General features: G+C 42.8%; 3 protein-coding genes across 5 annotated transcripts in view; all 3 read right to left on the bottom strand.

Moving 5' to 3' along the window:
• Positions 1-621, bottom strand: part of kcnc4 (potassium voltage-gated channel, Shaw-related subfamily, member 4) — a 14,180-nt gene extending 13,559 nt beyond the window's left edge. Inside the window, 2 exon segments of the mRNA XM_062540478.1 lie at positions 5-462; positions 465-621. Of these exon segments, the coding sequence (XP_062396462.1) occupies positions 5-462; positions 465-621 (615 nt within the window).
• Positions 622-2,951: 2,330 nt separating this feature from the next.
• hspa1b (heat shock protein family A (Hsp70) member 1B) lies at positions 2,952-4,713 on the bottom strand. Its single transcript, XM_062540477.1, is given in 3 exon segments — positions 2,952-3,866; positions 3,869-4,362; positions 4,365-4,713. Coding segments are annotated over 3 exon segments (1,743 nt in total). The 5' UTR covers positions 4,699-4,713.
• Positions 4,714-5,758: 1,045 nt separating this feature from the next.
• ahcyl1 (adenosylhomocysteinase-like 1) lies at positions 5,759-24,038 on the bottom strand. 3 transcript variants are annotated; one of them, XM_062540474.1, is made up of 16 exons: positions 23,554-24,038; positions 15,243-15,360; positions 14,828-14,971; positions 12,407-12,507; positions 12,009-12,111; positions 11,503-11,597; positions 10,522-10,628; positions 10,298-10,414; positions 10,118-10,181; positions 9,809-9,897; positions 9,560-9,630; positions 9,125-9,219; positions 8,545-8,643; positions 8,364-8,432; positions 7,741-7,819; positions 5,759-7,654 (listed from the first exon to the last, which is right to left on the bottom strand). In XM_062540474.1, the coding sequence occupies exons 1-16, from the start codon at positions 23,728-23,730 to the stop codon at positions 7,527-7,529; spliced, it is 1,656 nt and encodes a 551-aa protein (XP_062396458.1). In that variant the 5' UTR covers positions 23,731-24,038; the 3' UTR covers positions 5,759-7,526. The 3 variants fall into 3 exon arrangements, with proteins under 3 accessions (XP_062396458.1, XP_062396459.1, XP_062396460.1); XM_062540475.1 differs by having other exon boundaries at positions 15,243-15,357; XM_062540476.1 differs by lacking the exon at positions 23,554-24,038 and adding an exon at positions 18,963-19,006.
• Between the last annotated feature and the right edge of the window lie 251 nt (positions 24,039-24,289).

Here is a 24,289-nt window from a genome sequence, read left to right as displayed (position 1 = left end):
TTACTCTTGCGGCCCGCGAGGAATATGGGTCATCGAAAAGTGCCCAAACTCTGGGTTGCCAAACCTCGCAGCATCCTCTGGAGCGATCAGGACAGTCTTCGATGCCGAAGCGTCTGGACGGTTCTCTGTCGTCCTCGTTGTCGTCTGGTTCAGGAGGTTCGAATATTTCGAGAGCTTCTTCTGCATCTCTGTGCTGACGATATGTCATCCAGCAACAAGGCTCTACGTCCGTCTCATCAATACCCCAAAACGCCAACTCCTCTTCAAACAAGGGGCCACATACATCTGCCGGACAATGAAGCTTTCCAGTCCTATAATAATTCAAAACGTAAGAAAAAATGCCTGGATGTCGGTCAAAAAATAACTCATTTGTAGAAAGCCTCGGCCCTGTGTCACCGTCCGAGTTCACCTGGGAGTCTGGGTCTGCCAACCATGCCAGCCGGGTGCCTGGCAAGGTCTTAGGGTGCTCTTGTAGGTTTCGTGACGCGTGCCACCAACGTTTATGATGATTTTGTCCGAGTCTTCCCCCCTGGCCATCTCTTCCTTTAGACATGTTTTAGACGGAGGTTTGTTGCCTGACTTGCGCCCACGGTAAGACGAAACACACACTGAGCTAATCATAGATTTCGTTGGATAGGTTACCCAAGGAAATTGTCTTCAAAAGTATTGTCAAAACTAGTATGTCAGTCAATCTTTCAGTTCACAGAGGTGTCCTCTGATTCCGTATCTATTATATTCCTCTTTGCCCTCTCATCGCTGACGGTTCAGCGTAATAGCCTATACTAAATGTTAGCCAACAGCATTGATCTGGCCTTGAAAACCACCTGTTATTGAGGGGCTCCGCCAGCCGTGCCACACTGCTAAGACTAAAAATGCAGGGTTCAATCCGGCGAAAATAATCAATCATTCAGCACTTAGTAGACCGTAGTAAAACTGTTGTTTTGTGCATCCAGCCAAGCAGATACAGATTTCTAACTGTTTTATTCCTTCATTTTGAAATTTCACGACCATCAGCAGTAGTTTACAGATCCGTTGTGCCGTGGAGCAACAGGCAGACTTGCTCTATCACGTACACTTGCCAGATTTAAAAATTGTCGTTAGGATTTAGTGTTCTTGCTCTCTGTCCAAAGAAAAGTGAGCATTAATATATTTAAAAACTGCTGGCAGACTCTCACCTGCACTTTCATGATCCTTAAGGTCGACACTAAAACGCGAATTTCCGTAAATAGCGCACTCTAATATTTCGCAAATTTTAGCACGAGAAATGATGACAGAAAGAAGGCATTTGTTGCTCAGCAAAATATCTGTTGCTTCTCCACCAAAAGTATCCACCCTCACCGTGGTCAGACGATCCAACTGAGGGAGATGGTTTGTGCATCAGCAGAGACAAATTAACTCCTTGTTCGCCTGTGGCAGCATAATTGATAGGAGAGCGCGTAAATGTTGTTTTCCCAAATCACAAGAGGGAAGACATATCGTCTTATTTTGACAGACTTGCTTGTAAACAGCTTCTTCAGAAGAAACAGCTATTGAAATATGGTAACGTGTCATTGAAATATATAATCTTGGATATTGCCGTCGTGTGTACAGACGGAGTGCACATAGAGCGCATCATCCTCGAAGGAGGAAAATGAGAGTGAGGGTGTACTTTCGCTTCAATTTCAACAGAAATCTACCTCCTATCCAACTAGAACCATTATCTATTTTAAAGCAATTGACAGATCATATTTGTCATCATAAATTATTTTAATGTTGCGAAATATCATCTCAAGGAAATGCAATTGACTCTGTGGAAGTTTGTCATAAGTGCATGGTTATTGATTGATATTAAAATTGTATAGAGTAGATAATGGATATGAGAAAGACGTTGTATGTGTCGAGACTAAAAGTAAGTCAGTAGGCTATGTGAAAGAGGTCTGGGAGATCAGAGCTGTTTTGAAATCCCATTTGAAATACATTAAAACCGACAGTGAGACAGCAAAGAGGCAAATAGAAAAATGCGCTGACTGTAAAGTATTGTTACTACAACCGGACCGGAATACGCTGTGAAGTACACTATTATTGAAAGCAGCTGTCTATATGACCTATCCGAATTCCAATAAAATGTGTTTAATATAATGCTGTGTATTTAAGCTACTGGCTCTACTTTTAGGTTGTTGCTTGTATTTATTCTCTCAAATTATCAGTTTGTAGAGACAGAGGTGCCAGATTAAGTGCTAAAGTCAATACAAAAAGATAAAGTAGGCCAAGTAAAGTCATTATGCTTAAGTATAGGTCATTTTACTAGCTTGTCATACGTTGCCACCTAGTGTGCATGCAGAGCAAGTTACAACTTCTTCAAGAAACTTGTGAGATGAGTAACATCAGTAACATCTGGATCCTCCTTGCCATTCATCCAGATAATCTGACTAATCTAAGGTTGCGCCAATAACTGTCATTGTCGTTGTCACAAACAAGAAACAGATAGCATTGTGATATTTGTTTTATTATTGTTTTTTTTAACCAATAACAGAAAAGATACATAAATGACAAAATGGCAAAATGTTTTACAATGTCATTCTATTTAAACACACTGGTTGAAAAAATAACTCTTGGAAAAGAACACACATTTCAACCTGTTATATCTATGGCTCCTGAATTGCTCTATCATTGTTAGGTTATGCTCATCCTCTATTTATTTTTGTTACCACTAGCTCTGAGACAAAAATAGTGCCTGTTTGAGTCAAAAATAGATTTCCCATAACACCTTTTGGAAGTACTTAAGGCTCAAACTAATCCCTTCCAACGGATTTACCGTCTCGTTTTAGCCAGTCCAACTTCCGGTTAAGATAATAAACCATTCCGTGCTCTGAGATTTGCGACAATACTGCATATGAGAGCTGTTTCACAAAGAACAGTCTCTTTCTGTTACAGCTTCAGCACCAGCGTCTTGCCTCCGTAATTCTACCAGTTTAATCCATTTCCTCAATGGTGGGACCTCCTTGAGATTCAGCGTGAGCCTGGGCTTCGCAGCCCCCTGGTGGCACCCCTCCCTGGTGCAGTTTGGAGATGACTGGACTGCAGGCTTTCTCCAGTTCCTTCAGGTGGTGCTCATACTCTTCCTTTTCAGCCAGCTGGTTGTTGTTGTCGAGCCAGGAGATTGCTTCTTTACACTTCTCAATGACTTTCTTCTTCTCCTCCTGACTTATTTTTCCCTTCATCTTCTCATCCTCCACGCTGCTCTTCATATTGAAGGCGTATGACTCAAGGGCGTTCTTGGCAGCGACCCTCTCTCTCTGGCGTTCATCCTCCTCCTTGTACTTGTCGGCTTCTTGGACCATCCTGTCAATTTCTTCTTTGCTTAACCGTCCCTTATCGTTGGTGATTGTGATCTTGTTCTCCTTGCCAGTGCTCTTGTCAGCTGCTGAAACATTCAGGATACCATTTGCGTCGATGTCAAAGGTCACCTCAATCTGAGGCACTCCACGAGGCGCAGGCGGGATACCAGTGAGGTCAAACTTTCCAAGGAGGTTATTATCTTTGGTCAGTGCTCGTTCACCTTCATACACTTGCATTAGCACAGCGGGCTGGTTGTCTGCATATGTTGAGAATATCTGTGTCTGCTTTGATGGGATAGTGGTATTGCGTTTAATCAGAGGTGTCATGACTCCCCCAACAGTCTCGATACCCAAAGAGAGTGGAGCCACGTCCAGCAGCAGTAAGTCCTGTACGTTCTCTGAAGTATCACCCATGAGAATTGCAGCCTGGACAGCTGCTCCGTATGCTACTGCCTTATCCGGATTTATGCTTTTATTCAAATCTCTACCGTTGAAGAAATCCTGCAGGAGTTTTTGAATTTTAGGGATGCGTGTCGAGCCACCTACAGTACGAGTACAATGTCATGGATTTTGCTCTTGTCCATCTTAGCATCCCTAAGGGCTTTTTCAACAGGTTCTAATGTTCCCCTGAAGAGTTCAGAGTTTAGCTCCTCAAAGCGTGCCCTGGTGATGGATGTGTAGAAGTCAATACCTTCAAAGAGCGAGTCGATTTCGAGGCTTGCCTGGGTGCTGGACGACAGAGTTCTCTTGGCCCTCTCGCATGCTGTACACAATCTCCTCACAGCCCTCTTGTTTTGACTGATATCCTTCTTGTTTTTCCTCTTGAACTCTTCGACAAAGTGTTGGACCATGCGATTGTCAAAGTCCTCCCCACCCAGGTGGGTATCTCCTGCTGTTGCCTTCACTTCAAAAATGCCATCTCCTATCGTCAGGACTGACACATCGAAGGTGCCTCCTCCAAGGTCAAAGGTCAACACATTGCGCTCCCCTCTGTTCCCTTTGTCCAGGCCATAGGCCATGGCAGCTGCGGTGGGTTCATTGATGATCTCAAGACATTTACACCAGCGATGATGACGCCTGCATCCTTGGTGGCCTGCCGTTGGGAGTCATTAAAGTTGGCTGGGCCTGTGATGACCGCATTGTTAACCTGCTGTCCCAAGAAGGCCTCTGAAATCTCTTTCATTTTGACTAGGACCATGGAGGAGATCTCCTCAGGATAGAAGGTTTTAGTTTCCCCTTTGTATTCAACTTGTACTTTGGGTTTTCCGCTGTCATTAACCACCTTAAAGGGCCAGAGTTTCATGTCAGACTGGAAAATGGAATCATCAAACTTTCTGACAATAAGCCGTTTAGCATCAACTATAGTATTGCTGGGGTTCATGGCAACTTGGTTTTTGGCTGCATGCATCTCCAATAAGTCTCTCTCTGTCTGTGAAGGCCACATAGCTGGGTGTTGTCCTGTTTCCCTGGTCATTGGCAATTATTTGATCAGATCAATCCCCAGATCAATTGATATTCCCTTGGCAGAAGACACATTTTTAGTACACCTAGAATAAAATGGTAGGCCTATTTAGACAATCAAAACATAGCCATTCATGAAAACAACACATTAATTCACATGCTCATTTATAGTTTGTCAACTGTTTGAGATTCTGAAATGACTTATATCCTATAAGCCACATATATAACATAACATGTATTCAGACATTATTCTTCAATATAAAAATGTCAAACGAGGTTGTTCCTCAAACCAATCCCTGAATGATTGTTGCAATTTTAGCTTTCATCCGGATGAACACAAAAATTGCAACAATCATTCAGGAATTGGCTACCTAACTACTGTACCTCCTTAACCATCATGACATGCAGTCAGCCAGTAGAATCTCTAACGTAAAGCTACTCACTGGTGAAGCAACGTTTTCCCTCTGAATATGTTGTTGCACACAGGATTTGTGCCTTCGCTTTTTAAAAATGTGAGAAGTGTCACTAGACGCTTATAGCCTTTGCTACATCTTCTAGTTCTAGATTAATCCATACCTGACAACAGTGAAATTTCAGAAGCTTGAAGACTTGAACTTGAACTTGAGATTAGTAGTGGATGGTTCCTGAACACACCACTAATGCCAACAGTGGCGCCATGACAGTCAGCTGTTGCTCCAGTAACCGCCAAGAAGTTACTGGGTTTAGTGTAAGGGCAAAGTGGAAAATCGATCAATGAGAATATTTTGTATTTTTTTTACTCCGGAATCACTGCACATGACTACCCATACTATATAAGCTATACAGAGTCCTCGAGTGGGCTACCTGGCTGTAGCCTACAACACTAGTCCAGACAAGGTCAGGGGCAGTAAACACGGACATGTGGTCTACCTACACAATCACAACTGTTTGTTAGGCTATGTTGCATAAAATCAAGTGAATAAAAAAACTGGTGTCTGGAGTGGCGTGACTTTATTTATTGTGATGCAAATATTTGCACTAAAACAGCAATTAAGTCGTTACATTTTAAATACAACACATATGCTGCGGGTAACGTTACACACAGTGAGAGGAACAAAATCAATGGCCATGGGAAAGACTAGAGGTGTCCAGATGCGTATCTTACTGATCAAGAAAATCAACACGTACGTTAATGCTTTCCCATGTTGAAATTCACAGTGATATTTCCTTCAATCCAGCAGGCATTTTTTGTACAAGTGTACATCCACCAAAAATAGGTTCTTAAAGGGTCTATAGGAAGAGGAGTGGAGTGATGGAGAGGTCCTGCCATGGATTATTAATGTACATGAAACGTGAAAATAAAATGTAAAAATGTAAGCAATCAGCCAGCTTTCATATATAATATGCTCAACAAGTTACAGGTCACACAGCTATTGAAATTGGTGATAGATTAGATAGATTGATAGATAAATAATCATGTGAGTGACATGCTATGTATGCTTCTCTGATTTCCATGTTTTTACAGAACAGTTGAGGCATTTGGATATGATCACAAAGTGCCATAGAAGGCACACCTTCTATGAGGAAAAAAACAAAAGTGAAGCGTATGACCATGTATCATTTCCTCTAAGTAAGGCAAATGGAAAACTTACAATTATAATTCATGATACAGTGCTGAATTATGGAGTGTTAATGGCAGAGTATGATGTGTGGTCAGTGATGAGTGTTAAATCCAGCTATAGTGAGAACCTTCCAGGTCCGGGGAATACTATTACATCTAGATCTGTGCTCCATGCACTCCTGAGCTGAGTAAAGCTTACACAAATAGCGTGATTGTTTCTAAAATAGAAGCTAAATAGAAATAATATCAGTAGAAATTATTATATCCACTATACATTGTCATTTTACACATGTAACACAGAAGTACAGGTCAACATTCTAATACATATAGACAGAGGGACCTTCGGTGCATTAAATGTTTCTGATTGGTATATTTCCTTAGTAGATAATTATCTAAGTAATTCTTGAAAACTGTTTTTGTGCAACACATTCATCAAAAGTAGCCTAATGAAATCACACACAGAATATATTCTGTTCCAATCGTGTGGCCAGGATTTGGCACTGTTTTGAGTAATTCCGTAAATGGACTATGACCAATAAGTACTTTGATTAAAAAAAAAAAAAAGAAACAAAAAAAAGTAAATCAACAATAGAAAAAATTAAGACATGATTTAAGACATACTTTATGACTGGAGAATTAAGGAAGTTTTATTGGTCACAATACCTATAGGTATAATTTAATATATAATAGTACCTTAAGGATAGAAATGTAGACTAGTAAATTAGATTTGATTAGAATTATATCAATTAAAAAAAAGTTACTTCAGAACTTTGAAGACTACTGATTTCCTTGCTGTCTCACATTCCCTCTTGTTAATATCTGTAATTATGAAAATAAAACTTCATGAGTACATTTGTGTCCTGTCAGCTATCCTCATAAATGTCCTTCATATCTAGTGAAATACAAGTACATCCCTAAGTCTGAATGGAATGTTAAACATCAGGGCACATGGGTTCCATATGTCACCAGTAGGGGGGAGTAGACACCTTGCTTGGTGATTTATTTGTGAAATCATTTTTCACTGTATGCACTGATATCAATGTTGAAATGTTGTTTTGGTTGTCGGTAACTGAGCTATCGTACTTGGATGTGTAGTACGGGAGAGCGCCAGCTAAAAGGTACTGGGCTGTGTTCAGACTGACGTGGCATTAATACCGGTAGTAATTAGGCTTGAATGGGCCGTTCTTATTCAGACCCATGTACTTTGCCTGCTCATCTGACAACTCCGTCAGGTGGGCGTCGAAGTTAGGAAGGTGCAAGCTGGCCACATATTCATCTGGAAGAAACACAGATTCATGTTCACGTAACATACATTTTTAAGAAACGTGATAAAAAAAAATAATGAAATATTATAAGTCTTACCCATCTTTTTGGGCAGTAGGTAGACATCTTGTTTGTACCGGCCCTCTGGTGCATTGTACAGTTCTATCAAAGCCAAAGCCTTCAGAGACCCAGATAAGATAAAAAATAAATACTTCAGATAAACACTCACCAACATTTGTTGCATTTTCCCATAGGAAAATTCTTGTTCTCAAAGTTACATATTTGATAGCTCAGGGGACCTAGATGTGACTTTAAATATATGGCATAACTGTCTAGAGAATCTCGTTACTATCTCACTCCATAACAGCTTGGAACAGTACTCTTGTCAAAGGCTAATTAAATGTCTTCAAACTGTGAAAATATAGAAGCAGGAAATGTAAACCTAAATCCTACTTTCAGTTCCATTTAATCTCATTGGCGTCTGGTAGAAACTAAGGAGATGATAAGGAGATATTTTATTCAATTGTATTCTCTTATTTGAATGGACTAACCTATAAAAGTATATTGACATTCAACACCAACATTCATACATTTCACTGGAGATTGGCAAGTCTCTTGTCTGTCGCTTGTTTAGACTACTGGTAACTAAGAGCCCAGGACCCTTGCTTGGCTCTGCGTTGGCTTTGCTAAGCTGTAAAAGAGCGGTCAGCACTGCCGGTTACCTGAGTGGTGGCCGTGATGGACAGCACGAATGAGGGAACGGTGGAGCAACTGAGGTTCAGGAGCCGGCCCTGTAGTGTGCACACAAAACAGAACAATTGCATCGCCAATCAACCATGAAATGAAAGTCTACTGTAGCAGAAAGACACAAAATGAGGGAACTGAGGAGGAAGGCTACCACACCTCTGCTAGCAGAATGACCCTCTTGCCATCAGGCCAGATAACATGGTCCACTTGGGAACGAACCCTTTCCCAGGTCAATTCAGGTGTCCTCAAGCTAGCCTGGGATGATCATATTCAAAACGTTATTACACACTAATGCATACAGTAATATATATATATATATATAGTCATATACTGTATAATCATTGTCTATAAAGCACTGTATAAAGTCATGCTAGAAATATGCACATATTGCACAACATCCATAAAACTAGTGGAACACTTAGATCAATCTCTTTTATTGTGCAACCAGAATCATTAAACTCATGGAAAAACACAGTCAGGCTATGCATTCTGTTGTCCAATCGCACACGGTGCCAGCTGTTGGAAATGTACCATTACAAAAAAACCTTTCAGGCATATGTTTGTCCAGCGCTCTATGGCAAACATGGCTAAAACGTTAAACACAGCCTAAGTGTAGAGACCAACTCAACCGTGTCAGCATAATGCAAACATGCTGTGTGGTGTGTGTGATAGCTCCCAGCATTTCCACACACCCACCACGTCAATCTCTGTGTTGGAGTGACCCATGTATACCCACCACGTCAATCTCTGTGTTGGAGTGACCCATGTTGCATACAATGCAGCCGTTCTTCATACGGTCCAAGTGCTCCCTGGTCACTACGTTCTTATTTCCTGGTGACAGACATTGGAAAAAAAAAAAGAAGAAGAATAAAAAAAACCTCACATGAAGGCTTGAAGGTGACCCAGCGAAATGTTTTCGGATAAACTTCTACTACGGCGCTTGCATCTGACCCTTGGTGTTCTATGCATTTGAGATACACATGCAGTGAACCCACGGGGCGTCAGACGGAGGGTTGGCGCCGCGGGTGCTATGGAGCCACTTGTTATCGCACGCTGCATCAGCTCATTTGTACAACAAACACTCCTCTAATCTGCTCTCGCACCTCATGCACACACCTGGGCCAAAAGGGGCAGATGCCTCGCTAAATTCACACCTGCATTTTCAACATACCTGTGCAGGTGATGACCATGTCCATTTGGCGAATGACTTCATTCAGCTTGACTACCCGAAAACCGTCCATGCTGTATGACACACAAAATACAATATTTTCACCACATCTGGCTTCTATGCAACATCAGCTTATGTGTTTTTTTTTGTGTGTAATTCTGTACAAATGTGTAGTCATGTTGTTTCCCCAATGGCAAAAGGCTGAATTGGTTTCAAAACAGCTGTTGTCTGAGTTTGCATTGAGGTCCTCACCAGGCCTGCAAGGCACATATGGGGTCTATCTCTGTAATGCAGACGATGGCTCCAAGGGCTTTCAGTGCCATGCAGCATCCCTTCCCCACCTGCAGCACAAACACCCACAGCCAAGTAAACATGCTGTCACACTAATTGCCTAAGAATACAAAGCTAACCGACAGTCAAGTTATATTCCGAGCCCAAGTTCTGCACAAAGTGAAACGGAGAGTAGCCAGCCAAACAGCACCATGCACATTTAATCGTGGTGGTGGTTGCGCTCGGTCTCTAGAGAGGACCGTCTTTACTGAAGCAGGAAAATTGTCTGACCTCTCCGTAGCCGCAGACCACCACTTGTTTTCCACCGAACATCACGTCAGTGGTCCTCTTCAGGCTGCAGGGCATTGTGAAAACATGGATAAATGATGAGATCAGGTTTCACCACAAAGTGTTTGCGCTCACATTCAGCTCACCGGACGAGCACCATAGCTTCGTAAAAGGCTCACTCACCCATCCAGTATGGACTCCCGGCAACAGTAGAGGTTGTCAAATTTCTGCTTGGTGACTGAGTCATTCACATTCATGGCAGGAACACACAGTTTCCCTGCCTTGGACAGCTGGTACAGCCTGGGAAGTGAGCACACTCACACTTAACAGCCAGTCTGCCACGTACACTGACATTTGCATTGCAATGGCGATGCTTCCAGACCTCGCACAGACAGAAAAGGCATTACCTGTGGACTCCGGTGACGCTCTCCTCCACGATGCCCTGGGTCTTCTTGAACACATTTGGGTACTTCTTATAGACCCAGTGGGTCAGGTCACCGCCATCATCCAGGATCTAGTGTGGGAGAAGAGCACGCCATTACACTCTTAAAGGGATAGAGACTCTCAGATAGAGAGTCCAGAATGAATTTAATCGAGTCAGTACCTTTCCGGAAATGTTAGTAAAGTGTTGTTGAAGCGTTGCGCAGCTGCCGCAGCGACATTTCCGGAAGGTACTGACTCGATTAAATTCATTCTGGACTCTCTATCCGACCACATAAAGACGTGGGGATACTTCGGTTTGGCTTTAGGGACCCTCTACTCACTACCACGTAAGTGTAGTGTTGTTTGGAACAGTAGAAGAAGTATAAAAATAGCGTTTTGTAGTGGCGAAAGGACCTGCCCCGGTCACTTACAGGCTAACGAGTTTTGGCTAAAAACGGTGAACTCGAACTTTCTCAAAATACATCCGAATGACATGATTTTGGTGTCAACTCAACGTATGTACTCCCAATAGTCCGAAAAATTGATCTAAAGTGCATTTCACTCCGGATTATCCCTTTAATGAGAATTATTCAGACACTTCCATGTAACATATAAGTATTTTCCATTGAACACAGATGTCATTATACAATGTAAACCCCAAAATTGATCCCTGCGGGACACCATTATTTAGTCTCAGTGGTTCTGAGATAGATCCTGACATGTCTACCCAATGTGTTCTATTAGAGAGGTAGTTTTGAAACCATGTAAATGAAACTTCATCTAGACCCAAAGAGGACATTTTCTCAAGAAGTAACCTGTGATTAACAGTGTCAAAAGCCTTTGACAAATCAATAAACAAAGCTGCACAGTGTTTCTTACGGTCAACAACAGAAGCTATATTTTCTATTCAAATATGAAATATGAAAATCTGAATGCATAATTATGTGGTGTTGTGGTGCAGGTACCATGTTTGCTTGCCAGCCCTCGGTGTTAACACAACGATCGATGCACCACCAGAAGTCATCTTCAGACTCCCCCTTCCATGCAAACACTGCAACACCTTCAGCAATCCAAATGATATTCGAGCCCAATGTCAGTTTTGCCTGAGCAACCCACATGATGCAAACACTTGTGCACTGCATATGTTGTGTGGTTAAATTGCTTATAAATATAATCCAGATTTTTGCTGAAATTACTTTAGTAACAGATTCCCAGTGGAGAGAGCTTCTGACTGACACTCCTAAAATTACTCATTTCATTTTCAATCAGATTGGTGTTTACTGTAGAGTAGCCTAAGCACTGTAACAAGCTGAAAATGTAGCACAGTGCTATGAGACAGGATACGTCAGGTGTTACGGTGAGTCAGGCACTCCAAAACTAAAGCCTTTATAAGCTCTCTCTCCATCTCTCTCTCTATCCCTCTCTATCACTCTCTCTCCATGAAAGCCCTGAGGGCTCCTGAGTGGTTTACCTGACTCGGCCAGGGCAGCGGCCACCTCGTTCTGGGTGGAATAGATGTTACAGGCGGTCCAACGGCACTGGGCACCCAGGGCAACCAGAGTCTCCACGAGCACCTTAGGGAGACAGAGTGCAGAGCACAACTTTCAGTCACAGTGAGAGCAGCAGCAGGCGGCAAAGGAAAGCGATTAAGACTTAAGCTTTTACGCGGACAAATCCTAAACTGTAATCAACGCCATTAATGAAACCCAAATTTACAAGCCCCAGAAGCGTGGCCTGTTTATTCACGCAGTCAGACAAACACAGTGGATCAATCTTTATTGATATTTTAAGCAGTCGTAATGCGCAGCGTTTTAACCACAACCAGGGGTGGTGTGCAAACAGCGGAGATGGAGATGAGTGGATGCTTACGGCCGTCTGAGCCGTGATGTGGGTGCAGCCGACTATTTTGGCCCCAGCCAGAGGCTTCTCCCCCTGGGCTCGCTTCCTCAGCGCCATCAGGGCAGACATGTCTGTGGAGGTCACAATAGGGGTCGGGGGGAAAAAACACAAACGCTCATTAATTACAGATTAACGAGACGAGGGACTTCACACGGCACTCAGCTTGCTGTAGGGGCTGCCAGCGGAGAGAAAAGAGGGCATGTTCTGAGGAGTGGAGAGAAATACAAAGAACTGGGGTTGAGGGCAGGGTAGGAGGGGTGGGGGTGGGGGTGGGGGTGGGGGGAGGTGTTAGGGTGTTGTGGATGGACGGGGTTGTGGGGGGAGGAGGGGAACTCAGGTTAATGAACGCGCTGAAACGCCCGCAGGTCTCTTGATGAGCCTGCCACAAACAGCCGTGAGGCCTGGCAGGAGGAATAAAGCCACTTCCTCGTCACTTAGCCCAGCGCCGCGAAACACGCCGCTTCTTAAGATCAGCGGCACACCTCCAGAGAGCACTCAGCGCTCCCACGCAACACATTAAGCACGCCAACAGCTCACATCCTGCCCACTCGCAAGCAGGGATGCCCAGTCATCCGACTGCCAATAAAGCGTTTCACCGTGCAAATTCACTGGTCGTCGTGTTTAAGTCTACCTAAAATTCATCCATCTTTACCGGGAGACATAATGTGCAAATGAGTGAAGTAATATCTTGTGACCCTGGCTTGCCAAGGGCAACTCAGCACAACCAGCGGTGCGGACTAGGCTTTAACCCGCTCATGCGTTATGGCTGGCTGAGCGAGGGAAACGTTAACGGTTAACTCACGCGCTGCCAGAGCAACAGAAGGGGAACCATGTGATGTTCAGTTCTGCAAACGCAGAGGGAAATGTCTTCCAAGCCTCTCTGGGTAACGTCGACTCGGTTACAGCATTTTCAGCAGATTTCATAAAACAGTGGTCTTATTTCACAGAGCGGCATGTACCTTCCCAAAGCGCATCACCTACTACTAACTGTGCTTGTGTGAATGTCTTTGTGTGTGCGTGAGACAGAGAGACACAGAGAGATAGAGAGCTAGAGAGAGAGAGAGAGAGGCTGCTCTCCAAAAAGCATTCTTGTGTTCTGACAAGAATGCATGCTTAAAGATGCAGTCTACAATTTTGTTTTACCAAAGGTTATTCTGAAGTTGACCACTGAAGTTTATGGGATAGGAATAGCAAAACTGCCCTTTTAACCCCCACCATGTGAAAAAGAATTCAAAATCTAAAATACTGTATGTTAACTAAGGGTTTCAAAATAATATGGTTTTGACCATAATCGTGATATTCAAAAGGCAACAATGGATCTTGTGTTAATAGTACAAACATGATAATAACATAAATAATATTTTTGAGTTTGTATTTATGAGTTCATCTGGTTGCCTCTTCATTATACATTTAGTGTTCTTATTGTATGCTTGAATGCATGTGTAAATATAATAATATTATATAACTGATAGCATTATTATGACCTTCTTCAAATATTCTATAGATATCACGATATTGTTCATTTGACAGCTTTAATGTAAATACAAGCCACTGTGCTGAGATGCTTGCATTGCTGTTTGCATTGACTGACCATGCTCAGAATTCTAGTGTGTGGTCTATAAAATGGCCGGAAAGGAAGATCAATAATTTGCATGACTATAGTACAGTTACGTAAGGAAGATGTTGCTGGCATTGGCTCTATCCTGCCCGAGGCAACAAATACATCTGGAACAATTCCACTTGCTCCACTGACAACTTAAAAGCACTTGAGATAAAACCAACATGGTGTGTGTTTGTGTGTGTGTGTGTGTGTGTGTGTGTGTGTGTGTGTGTGTGTGTGTAGGAAAGAGACAGTCAGCCAGAGAGAGAAGTAGATAGAGTAATGACTTGGTCAGATTACACTACTTTTGTGACTTCCGCAATGGTCTTTTAGGGTTGATCATGTCAGACTACGCAACCATAGAACCAATAAATGATTGCTGTGTCTTGGTCGGGAGATTGGCTATATTATATTATATATAAGATCATGTAGCCTAACGTTCATGCTACTATGTGTCGTCATAGTGTCAGTGACACGGGACTCGTCAGAGATTACCCAAAAATTCCGACATGCTAGACTTTTTGTTGTGGGATTGTGGAACGTCACATACAATAAATCACTGGTTGCTGAATATGTCACATTACAAGACACGTTCCTCATTCTGTGTCGTTCCCAACCAAAATTGTCGGAAAATCGGGCTGAAATCCTGTTATCTGACCAAGCCAGTAGCTCCAGTAGCCAGTAGCTCCAGTAGTATGTATATATATTTGTGTGTGTGTGTGTGTGTGTGTGTGTGTGTGTGTGTGTGTGTGTGTGTGTGTGTGTATTACTACTACTAAGAAAACTCCTACCTTGCTCTGCGATCTCTATTTCACGGCGGCCAAACTCCGCCTGCTTGATGTTTTTCACACAGAAGTCGCTGCTGCCCTTGGAGTTGACCTGGTTCTTGTCCCGCGGAGAAGACTCATCATCAGAGCTGTCCGTGTAGGAGGCCGCTGGAGTTCACACACACAAGAAAATACACACACCCCCCACCCCCATCAGCCATGGAAACATCAGCCAGACATCTCCCTCCCTACTGGCTACACTAACACTTAATGACATTAGCACAGTCAGTCCATCACACAGTCAGCTGGACCACTCTACTCTGATGAGTGCTGAGTGATTATTGATAGATTCATGCTGTGGGGTTATGACAGAGAGAGAGAGAGAGAAGGACACTGGGCCCGGCCATGTTGTGGAGAGCAGGTCAGAGGCTGGACATACCTGAGCTGTAGCTGTCTGTGGAAGACTGGGAGATGGAGCGGGACAGCGAGCGCCGGCCTGCCTTGGTGGGGAACTTGCTGAACTCCTGTTTGTCCTCCTGGTTGGCAAACTGGATCTGCTATGAAGACAGGGAGAGAGAGAGAGAGAAGGAGAGAGAGAGAGAAACAGAAAAAGAGGGAGAGAGGGCACATTAGCCGTGAATCAGGCTGTCCATAAATAGATGACAGGATCATTCATGCAGCAGCCTCAAGATGTGTTTTGGCTCAGGTGATTGCATTGTTGCCAATGGTGATGCAGAAACCCCATAGCTCAGCCAAATGCCTGTCTACGTACATTAACCTCTCACCTTAAATGACCTTGACACCTTGCCCAGCTCTGAGGTGGTGTTTAGTCAACATGGCTGCTGATCTGTAGACACCTGACTTCGGACTGGCTGTGCATAAAACCACAACAGCCGCGTCTGTCTGGGAGATAAGTGAGTCACCACTTTGAGTGTTAAGGTCGACCCAGGCAAGGTGTTTTCTTCTGACTTGTTGAGCATTCAGACAGCCTCCGTCTTGTGTTTACAGGTTTGTTTGTTTTATTATTATTAAGGTTGACATATGCATATGATGACAAAGTGACGCACAAGCAGAGTTTTCACCCATGACCACCTCAACCTTGACACTGCACTATGCACTAGCTCAGCACAATGTCTGCAGCACTCCGTCCCTGAATACAATGAATTTGCACTACATGACATGTAAGTGTATATTTTAAGCGCATCATAACTATTGAACGTATTACTGCATACCAAACACTCAATAGAAATGTTTTATTGAATGCTTTAATGGCGTTATCATTTTAATGTGTCGTAAATGTATTTGTCATGATCTTTTGACATGGTTGACATTTACATGGTTGAGTTGACTGTATCGATGCAAACAATGTCAATCAGAAAGCACAGGATTAATCAATGTTTTTGCAACAACTGCATACTGCAATACATAACATGTACAGTATTTACCTATAACCAGTGTTGGGGAGTAACGCATTACATGTAATTGAGTTACGTAATTTAATTACAAAATAAATGTAACAGTAATATATTACAGTTACTGTAGAACAAAATGTAATTCAATTACAGGTACTTTTGAATTTTTTCTAAATTACAATTTGAATTACATCTCAATATTGTCAGCAAAACTTTGCAAATAATATTGCATGTAAAAAGAACTGTTTCCCTCCACAGGCATAGTTTGATACGGGACCTTCTGGCATGCCTGCCTGTAAACGTGTTATGATTATCATTATATTATCCTCACAAAAAATGTGATGCTAATTCATGTATTGAATGCCCTTGCTGCCTTGTGCGCTTGTACAGAACTGCTCGGCAGCCTGTAGACCAAGGCCGAAATCTTCGCATGGATTTGGGGACCATATGTCATTCAAAAATCAGAAAAGTAATCAAAAAGTAATCAAAAGTAATTAGTTACGTTACTCAAAAAAGTAATTCAAATAGTTACACTACTATTACATTTTAAACAGAGTAACTTGTAACTGTAACACATTACATTTCTAAAGTAACCTTCCCAACACTGCCTATAACTACAAGACTTTATGGGCGTCAACAGTTTACAGTAAGAGCACTATGTGTTCCACTCCAAATATGTCTTATAAATAAAACGACGCATCGTTTCGTCAAGACTAACAATATGAGCATTTGACAGAAGGCTTTGACGGGCCCCAGTGGCAAACTACGTAGTTGACGATGTCCTCTCATTAGCAGGCTGAGGCATGCAGGGAGCGAGGCAAGGATTCCTCAGAGTCCTCACCACGTCTGGATGCACGTGAGCTGGTAGGAGACTAGAACTCAGTGCCACGCTATGTCCCCAACCAACATCCCCCCCCTCTCCCTCTCTCTCTCTCCAGGGCACAGGCTGCACCCACTGCCCACTTATCAGCAGTGCTCCTCAGATTTCCAGGCTGACTGACTAACTGAGCGAGCGCCCGTGGAGAGGCCAGGGCTCGCTGGCACTTCATGGCCTAGTTCACTTGGACAGGGGCATGAATCTTGGTTTTCGGCATCTGCCTGAGAAACAACCCCCTTTCGCTCACGTGTCCCAGACAAGAGTCGGTTGGAGAAACGGCCCACCACAAGGCTGAGGTTTCACCTGGACCAGTGAGATTTACACAGGCACGTCACCGATAAATCAGAGGGCTCTTTAAACGTTGGCCCAAATTCTATTTTAGACCCCCCGTTCCACCGCACATGTTTATGTTTTATTTTCAAATACTGAGGACTCAGCTGTTGATGTGCATCACCAAATGTGTCAAAGCCGTTTCATGAAAGCACTGCGAGTAAAAGGAGATGACCTCACAGTGTATTCACAAAGCACTCAGTGGAGGGGACTGGCCTTGGCTCGGCTCCAAATATCTTAGTAAACTTAGCCCAGATACATCATGAAACAAAAACCACAGTCAAAACCCTGTGCATGATTTCTACTTAATGAATAAATGAACGAATGTGCATCTTACATAACAACATTACATTTTGAAAATGCGTCCAGACATACTGTACATCAATGATGTAATTCTTATGATGTTCATACTTTGTATGCATGTTAGTGTCCACATATTACAGCACAGTCTTAAAACTGTTTCTTCATTTGGTTATAACCATTTCTTCGTATATCAGTATTGTAGTGGAGGTATTTTTCCTGATCTGAAAACAATACATTTTAGAGCTATGTCTGATTTCTATACTGTTCATTGTTTAAATAGTTTTGAGTTACGAAGATGCATAATAGTTATATATTGTACATCTTTACCTTCATGTACTTTAACCAACCCATTACACCCTATTATTATTATATTACCAAATATTTGGGGAGATTTAGGTGCGTCTTGTTTTGACTGCAAACTCTTCAATGGGTCCAGAGAGTTGACATAACATACAACTGATGATTCAAAGAAACGTGAAAGTAAAACACACTTGCATGTGAGCTACAGTCTCTGACACTTAGGGTACAAAAATGCCTGGAACCACTGGGTGGTACCTAGCAGCCCTTGTGTGTTCACAGTATGGAGTGCAAAACATGGCATACCCTTAGAAGCTAAAGCATAAAACACAATGTCTGGTATCTGTAATATCTGGTAATATATAATATATAATGGAGCTACTTGACAGTACAGCTGTATCCAGTTGCCCAACTAGCCTAGACCAAAAATGTAAATCCTACAGACACATTTGATTCTGAACGGCTAATCTTCCACCACATGACAGGCTATAGAGACTGTTCTAATATAAATGTTAATGTTAGAGTAGTTTAATGCAAATATATGAGAAACAATCATGTTTAGTAGATAATCATGTATAGTCTACCCAACCAGTCATGACTATCACTAAAATAATGCAAGCATTTCCAATCCTGCTCTCAAAGCAGGAATCCACCTTAAAACACTGATATGAAACCTGGAGGCTCAGATTTAACTCTGTGTTTCATGCTGGTGCAAGGTTGACTTTTGCATCACTGGCTTTACCAAATCAAGAGGCATATTTGGGCCTCACATTTTTTGTTCAGTTTTATTACTACAGTGGCTAAAGTGTTCCCCATGTTGACTATCACATCCTCCCAAGAGAGCAAACCACCGATCATCTCTAGCTACAGTGCCACACCTGCCCTGTAAAAGCCCCTGGTGGGCATCACTGGGTAGCCAGGATGCCCCAGCAGCACTCACCCTGTGCCTGCTGTCATTCTGCTCCATAGCTCCTGTGCGTCTCTGTCCACCGGCCCAGCAGTCTGATATTACATCCCATGAGTGCTCTCCCAGCAGTTTGCTCTCACACACACAGGGGGAGGTTCCCTAACATTGCCATGATTTTCATATGGCAAACTTCAGACTGGAGTGGGTGGGTGGGTGGGTGCGGAGTCCAAACCCAGAACCTCCACCAGTCATAAAGCTGACCCCCCTCCCCCTTCTCTCCCCACACACACACACACACACACACACACATACACACCAACCTCCTATGTCTGAATGTCTGACTACCTTAACCCTCTGCAGCACCAGGAGGCACAGACAGACACACGGGGCAGCCCGTTTGCAGATTCCTGAGAGGGATTTGAGAATGCCTTCCCCCACTGAAGAAGAAGGAGGAGGAGGAGGAAGAGGAAGAGGAGGAGGGGGGAAAAACAACAACTCCACAACAAGTGATGTTGACTTAGCCTCTGATCTGTATTAATCTAAAAGCGCAAGTCCCCGAGTGTAGCCAGCTTTTCACTTTCCCGCTGAGGGCTCGTCGTCTGGGAGTGCTAATAAAAAAGGACTCAGGAGGATTTAAGGACCGTTTCCATGAACCCTGAGCACTGACGGACAGCCACTGGAGCTCCATCCTGAATCCCGGCTAAAAATATTCCGGCCCTGCCCCCTCCTCCTCCTCCTCCTCCTCCTCGTTCAGTGTCTCAAAGAGTCAGCCGGGTCACAGACTCGGCCTGGCCGTAGCCAAGCATTGGAAGGCGGAGCGGCCGACGGGCTGAGTAGTGTGACTCCGCTAATACCTGGGCCTGTGAGGGAATTACTACTCTGGCTCAGGGCCACACACAGTGTTGCCAAGCCTCCTTTGGAGCTTTCTCCGACTTTCGAGAAAAGTAGTAGCATGATATATGGCAGTAAATATAAAAACAATCAAAGACAAAGGGTCAATTCATGACATGGCCAATCGTAACAAGCCGTTGCTCTATAAAATGTCGGTTGGGGGAGATTATTAATGATGTCATACATTCCATTACATACTGTATATCTAGTTAACACAAGTTGAGTTGAACTGCTGTTGGAAGGTTATCTTTCGCTGATATAGAACCATTATCGAACCTTTTCGTCTATTATTTTAAGCTTTAATGATACATTATATTGCTCCTTTAAAAAGTTAAAGATTAATCAACTAGGTTCAACTCTACAAGAGCACCTCCATAATATCAGTCAGTACATGTGAAGTCCACTATGCTAAAATTACAAGAAGGATGGCTGCTCAACCTTTCTATTAGTACAAGTAGGTTAAGCCAACCAAAAGCTGTGGATAACATACACTAAGTAATTCGTTAGGCTAGCTTACCAGCATCTGTTTGCACGAAACCCCAACTGCATGACTTCATCCATTGCTGATAAAATGGTGTCTGACATTAACAGTTCATGGTCACACTACAGTACAGTATATTATTTTGTACTTAGTTTTGGATAAATAACAACAATATGGTTTATCAGAACCAAGAGATTACACACAAATTTAGCAGTATTCCTCTGTCCTTGATATATTAATTTCTGGGTATTCGCATTATGATCAAAGGGAAGCGAAGACTATGACTCAGACGCAGACGAGCTTTTCTGACAATTTCAATCAGCGTGAGAGCTGAGTATCTGTTTTTCCCCTAAACATTGACAAGACCGCACCAGCATCACAGGGGTCTGAAGGTCACGCTCTCCACAGCCCTCCCCAGGTTGAGCAGGGCCTGACGGGATGCCAACATTCAGACAGAGAGCGCAGGAGGAGAGAGAATGCTCCTGCGGCGAGGCACACCAGATGTGTCAAATTTCTCAGCTTATTGCAACTCTATTTTTCCCCCCAGGTTATCAAAATAATGTTCACCAGAGGATTGGTTGTCCGAGGCACGGCCCACGCAAGACTGCATGTGAACACAAATGGCGAGCATCAGATGGCTTTATGCGGATCTGTGTGGACAGGACGTCATGAAGAGCCTGCGACTGAATGTTTGCCGTACACAGACTGAGTGTTTCTTGATATAGCTGGTATATTTGTCAGTGCACCCCACACAGCAATGTTTTGTGTTTTCATAGCTAAAGGATGGTATGACTGCTATCCCTCCACGCTAGGAGAGGAATGCATCTGACTGAGCCAAACGAAGTTAACTCTCCCCACCTGAAGCAACATGGTTATAACAGTCACGTGGCAACAAGGAGGACATGCATAATACACACAAGTAGTGAGAACAGAGACCTGAATTATTGAGTGACTTTCTGACATTATCTATTGATGCATTTTCATCATTATTGCATTTCAAGTTAGTCTATCTCATGTCTGTTCAGAAATCAGTGAGTCTTTAAATTCTTACGAGTGAAGCTAACATCAAAGCTGGAAAATACTGAGTAGACGAGAGGAATCAATAAACTGGCTGGATCTCTATGAAATTCTTTGCATTCCTACCATACACTGGCATCGGGAAGAATATTATATTGTTATATGCTTTGAAGAACACAAGGAAACAAATGCACCTCATTGTATAACCACGATGGAGAGAACTTTAAGAGAATGTGTGGGTTGCGCTAGAGGGCTATGCTGAGGCCGGCATGCTACTGATGCACTTCAGACAGGCTGGACAGAAATGGCTGGTCAGAAATGTCAATATCAAAATGTCCAAGAGGATCCCGACATTTTACTGATACCAGCAGAATAATGCATTTTACTTGAATAAAATTACATCCTCAGTTTTTGTAACATTATTGGAACAAACAGCCCATTAACAAGGTATGTTGGCTGGTGAAAATCACCCACAATCAGGTAGCCTATTGTGAACCATTCTCTTCCCAAGAGGTTTGTTTGTTCTGAGTCATTTGAGAATCATGGCTATACAGTCCAAAGACACTTTACACCATGATCTTTTATGTCGCCAAACTCCCATGGTGCATTTCATCCTGAACACAAACAAGTGGTTTCTGAAGTGACTGTGCCACTCTTGCTACAACCAGAATTTCTAAATGTATGGTAGTTTCACCAGTTTGAGAAGATCATTCAACACAAATCAAATCAATCCACTTTTCCTGATAACACATACTGTATGCTTAAGAACGTCTTTCAAAAGTCAAAGATAATAGTTTCCTCATTTGGTTCTGTTGCGCCACAACAGAAAACCTGTCATTGTTTCGAAACCAGGCACATTTTCCAGGAAGCATGAAATCTTTTTTTAACCTTAAAACTAATACACCAGTGAATATATGCTGCATGCATCCTAAAGATATTTCAAATATGTAAAATAACGTCCCTGTCTGGTGTGCATAATGTTAATATACAGCTTACCAACCGGATGCATATGAAGTAATATACAATGCATTTACTAAATGACAATGCTTAGATAATCCTTAACAGTAATTCAGTTAAAAAATTGAAGTTCATCAGTCATATTTACAATGCACGATGCATTCACTGAAATACTTAAAAGTAATTAATCTGATGGGTATTCCCACTGTGGTGAATTATGCATCCCGTCTAGCTTCATTTCAGAGATACTGTTATTGTGCACTATATGGGTAAAGCAGAATGCATACCAGGAGATTAAAAATGCTTTGTGATCTGCATACATATCTGTAAAAAGCTGGAGTAATGGTCCCATAGCCAACATGGCTCTGTCCTATCCAGAAGTGTTCATGCCACTTCTATTTAAACATCCCATTACATCCCAGAGCCTGGCTGGGCTGACAAGTGGTCAACATTTCTATGATGAAATCTGCTGGGGGTGGCTTGGTTAAGCCTTTGCCAGGGCCCCTCAGATAAGCCTCGCCTGTTTAAAACCATTTCCCTATTACACATACCAATAGTTGGAGTGTTCTCCTGGTTACACATAGATCTGTAAGCTCCTTTCATGCCTCATACTCATGGCTAAGGCTGATAGCCTGGCTAGACTGGTGAAGGGTAAACTGAAAAGCTGGCAATTTATCTGTTAAAATCAGGAAATATTACACCTCTAGACAATAAACTCTTTGATGACAGCGTTTCATCATTAGACCTGATCTCTCAAGGAGATTTTTTATTGCTTGATTACCAGAGCACTATGAGGAAATGTACATTAGTCCAATTTAGTCGGCGACTTGGCACGCTAGGTGGACTATATTTAGGACAATGAAGCAACGTTGCAAGTGGCGTAGACTAGAGTTTTCTAGCCTCCTAACCAATTAATATTACTGTCCCCTTACAATGCCATACAAAAAGCCTGATGGAAACAGACCCGTTTAACAATGCAAAAGGAGACCGCATCGTCCCATCACTGACACATTTAGTTAATCAGTTTATAGTTTTACGCAGTTTCCAAGTGTTGCTACAACAGTAATTAAAAGATGCTTTAATATTTATTAGAAATACCAAGGAGCATCACATCGGGTGCTTTAACAGGGTAGCCTATCACAGATCCCTGTAGATCACGACTGACTCCCAACAGCTTAAATAGGCAAAAGAATGGACGCGAAGGCCTAATACGGAGTTTTGAATACATCGCTATCATGTTTATCCCACAACATGCCTGTTATATAGCCCAGGGCTTACCTTCTTGACAGATTTGTGAGTGGGGACTGCAGTGAATGCAGCGGACAGTTCGCCCACGTTCATGTCGGTGTTCTTGACTGTCATCGCGGAGTATTTTTCAGCCACATTCTCGCTCTCCTTCACTTCTTTGCTGGCCTGTTTCACCTCCAACTTTCCATCCCCATTTGAATCTGTCATTGCAATCTACTGAGCAACCCGGATGAATGATGTCCGATTCCTTTAGCTGTTAACGCAATGAAGGCGCTTCTCACGAGTGTCACCTTTCTCTCCGTCCTTTCTGCGTAGCCTTTACTTCGGAATTTGCTAGTGAAACTGACAAGTGGGCATTAAATGTTAACACTGCACCAACAATATTTTAATGCGGATTATGTTCGGGCGGTTGTTCAGAGTTGTCGTCGACGTAACTCCACAACAAACTAGAAATAACCGACGTTTCAATTACACTGTCCGTGTCCGGTTGACAGGAAGCGTAGCAGTTTGTTGCAGCTAGTACCTGAACATGTAGGCAGTGAGTGGGAGGGGCTTGTCTAATAATGGTGCACTCCTACCACGGTGCGTGCACGCTATGGTGCATTCTCTGCGATACACTTGCAAAGGTTGTACGGCCAACGTCAGAACACGTAGGCCTAATGTAGTCATTTGTACTGTACAATTTCACATAATTCCCAATAGAAGAACTGATATATGTAACTTCTAAGGTTCTAAGACTACTTCAAAAAAGTCGTTGGAACAGAAC

The sequence above is a fragment of the Sardina pilchardus genome, chromosome 7, assembly GCF_963854185.1.
Source record: "Sardina pilchardus chromosome 7, fSarPil1.1, whole genome shotgun sequence".
In the NCBI taxonomy this organism is placed as follows: Eukaryota; Metazoa; Chordata; class Actinopteri; order Clupeiformes; family Clupeidae; genus Sardina; species Sardina pilchardus.
The sequence above is the reverse complement of the archived record's forward strand: the minus strand, read 5'-3'. Positions and strand labels throughout refer to the sequence as shown.

Bases quoted from the DNA above. Each gene is read 5' to 3' on its own strand.
- ahcyl1 (XM_062540474.1), bottom strand. From the start codon at position 23,730: ATGACAGATTCAAATGGGGATGGAAAGTTGGAGGTGAAACAGGCCAGC. The intron at 10,415-10,521 runs GTAATGCCTTTT...CTCACTTCCCAG, and splicing joins AGCGTCACCGGAGTCCACAG to GCTGTACCAGCTGTCCAAGG. The intron at 7,820-8,363 runs GTAACCGGCAGT...GGGTCTCTGAAG, and splicing joins CCATCACGGCCACCACTCAG to GCTTTGGCTTTGATAGAACT.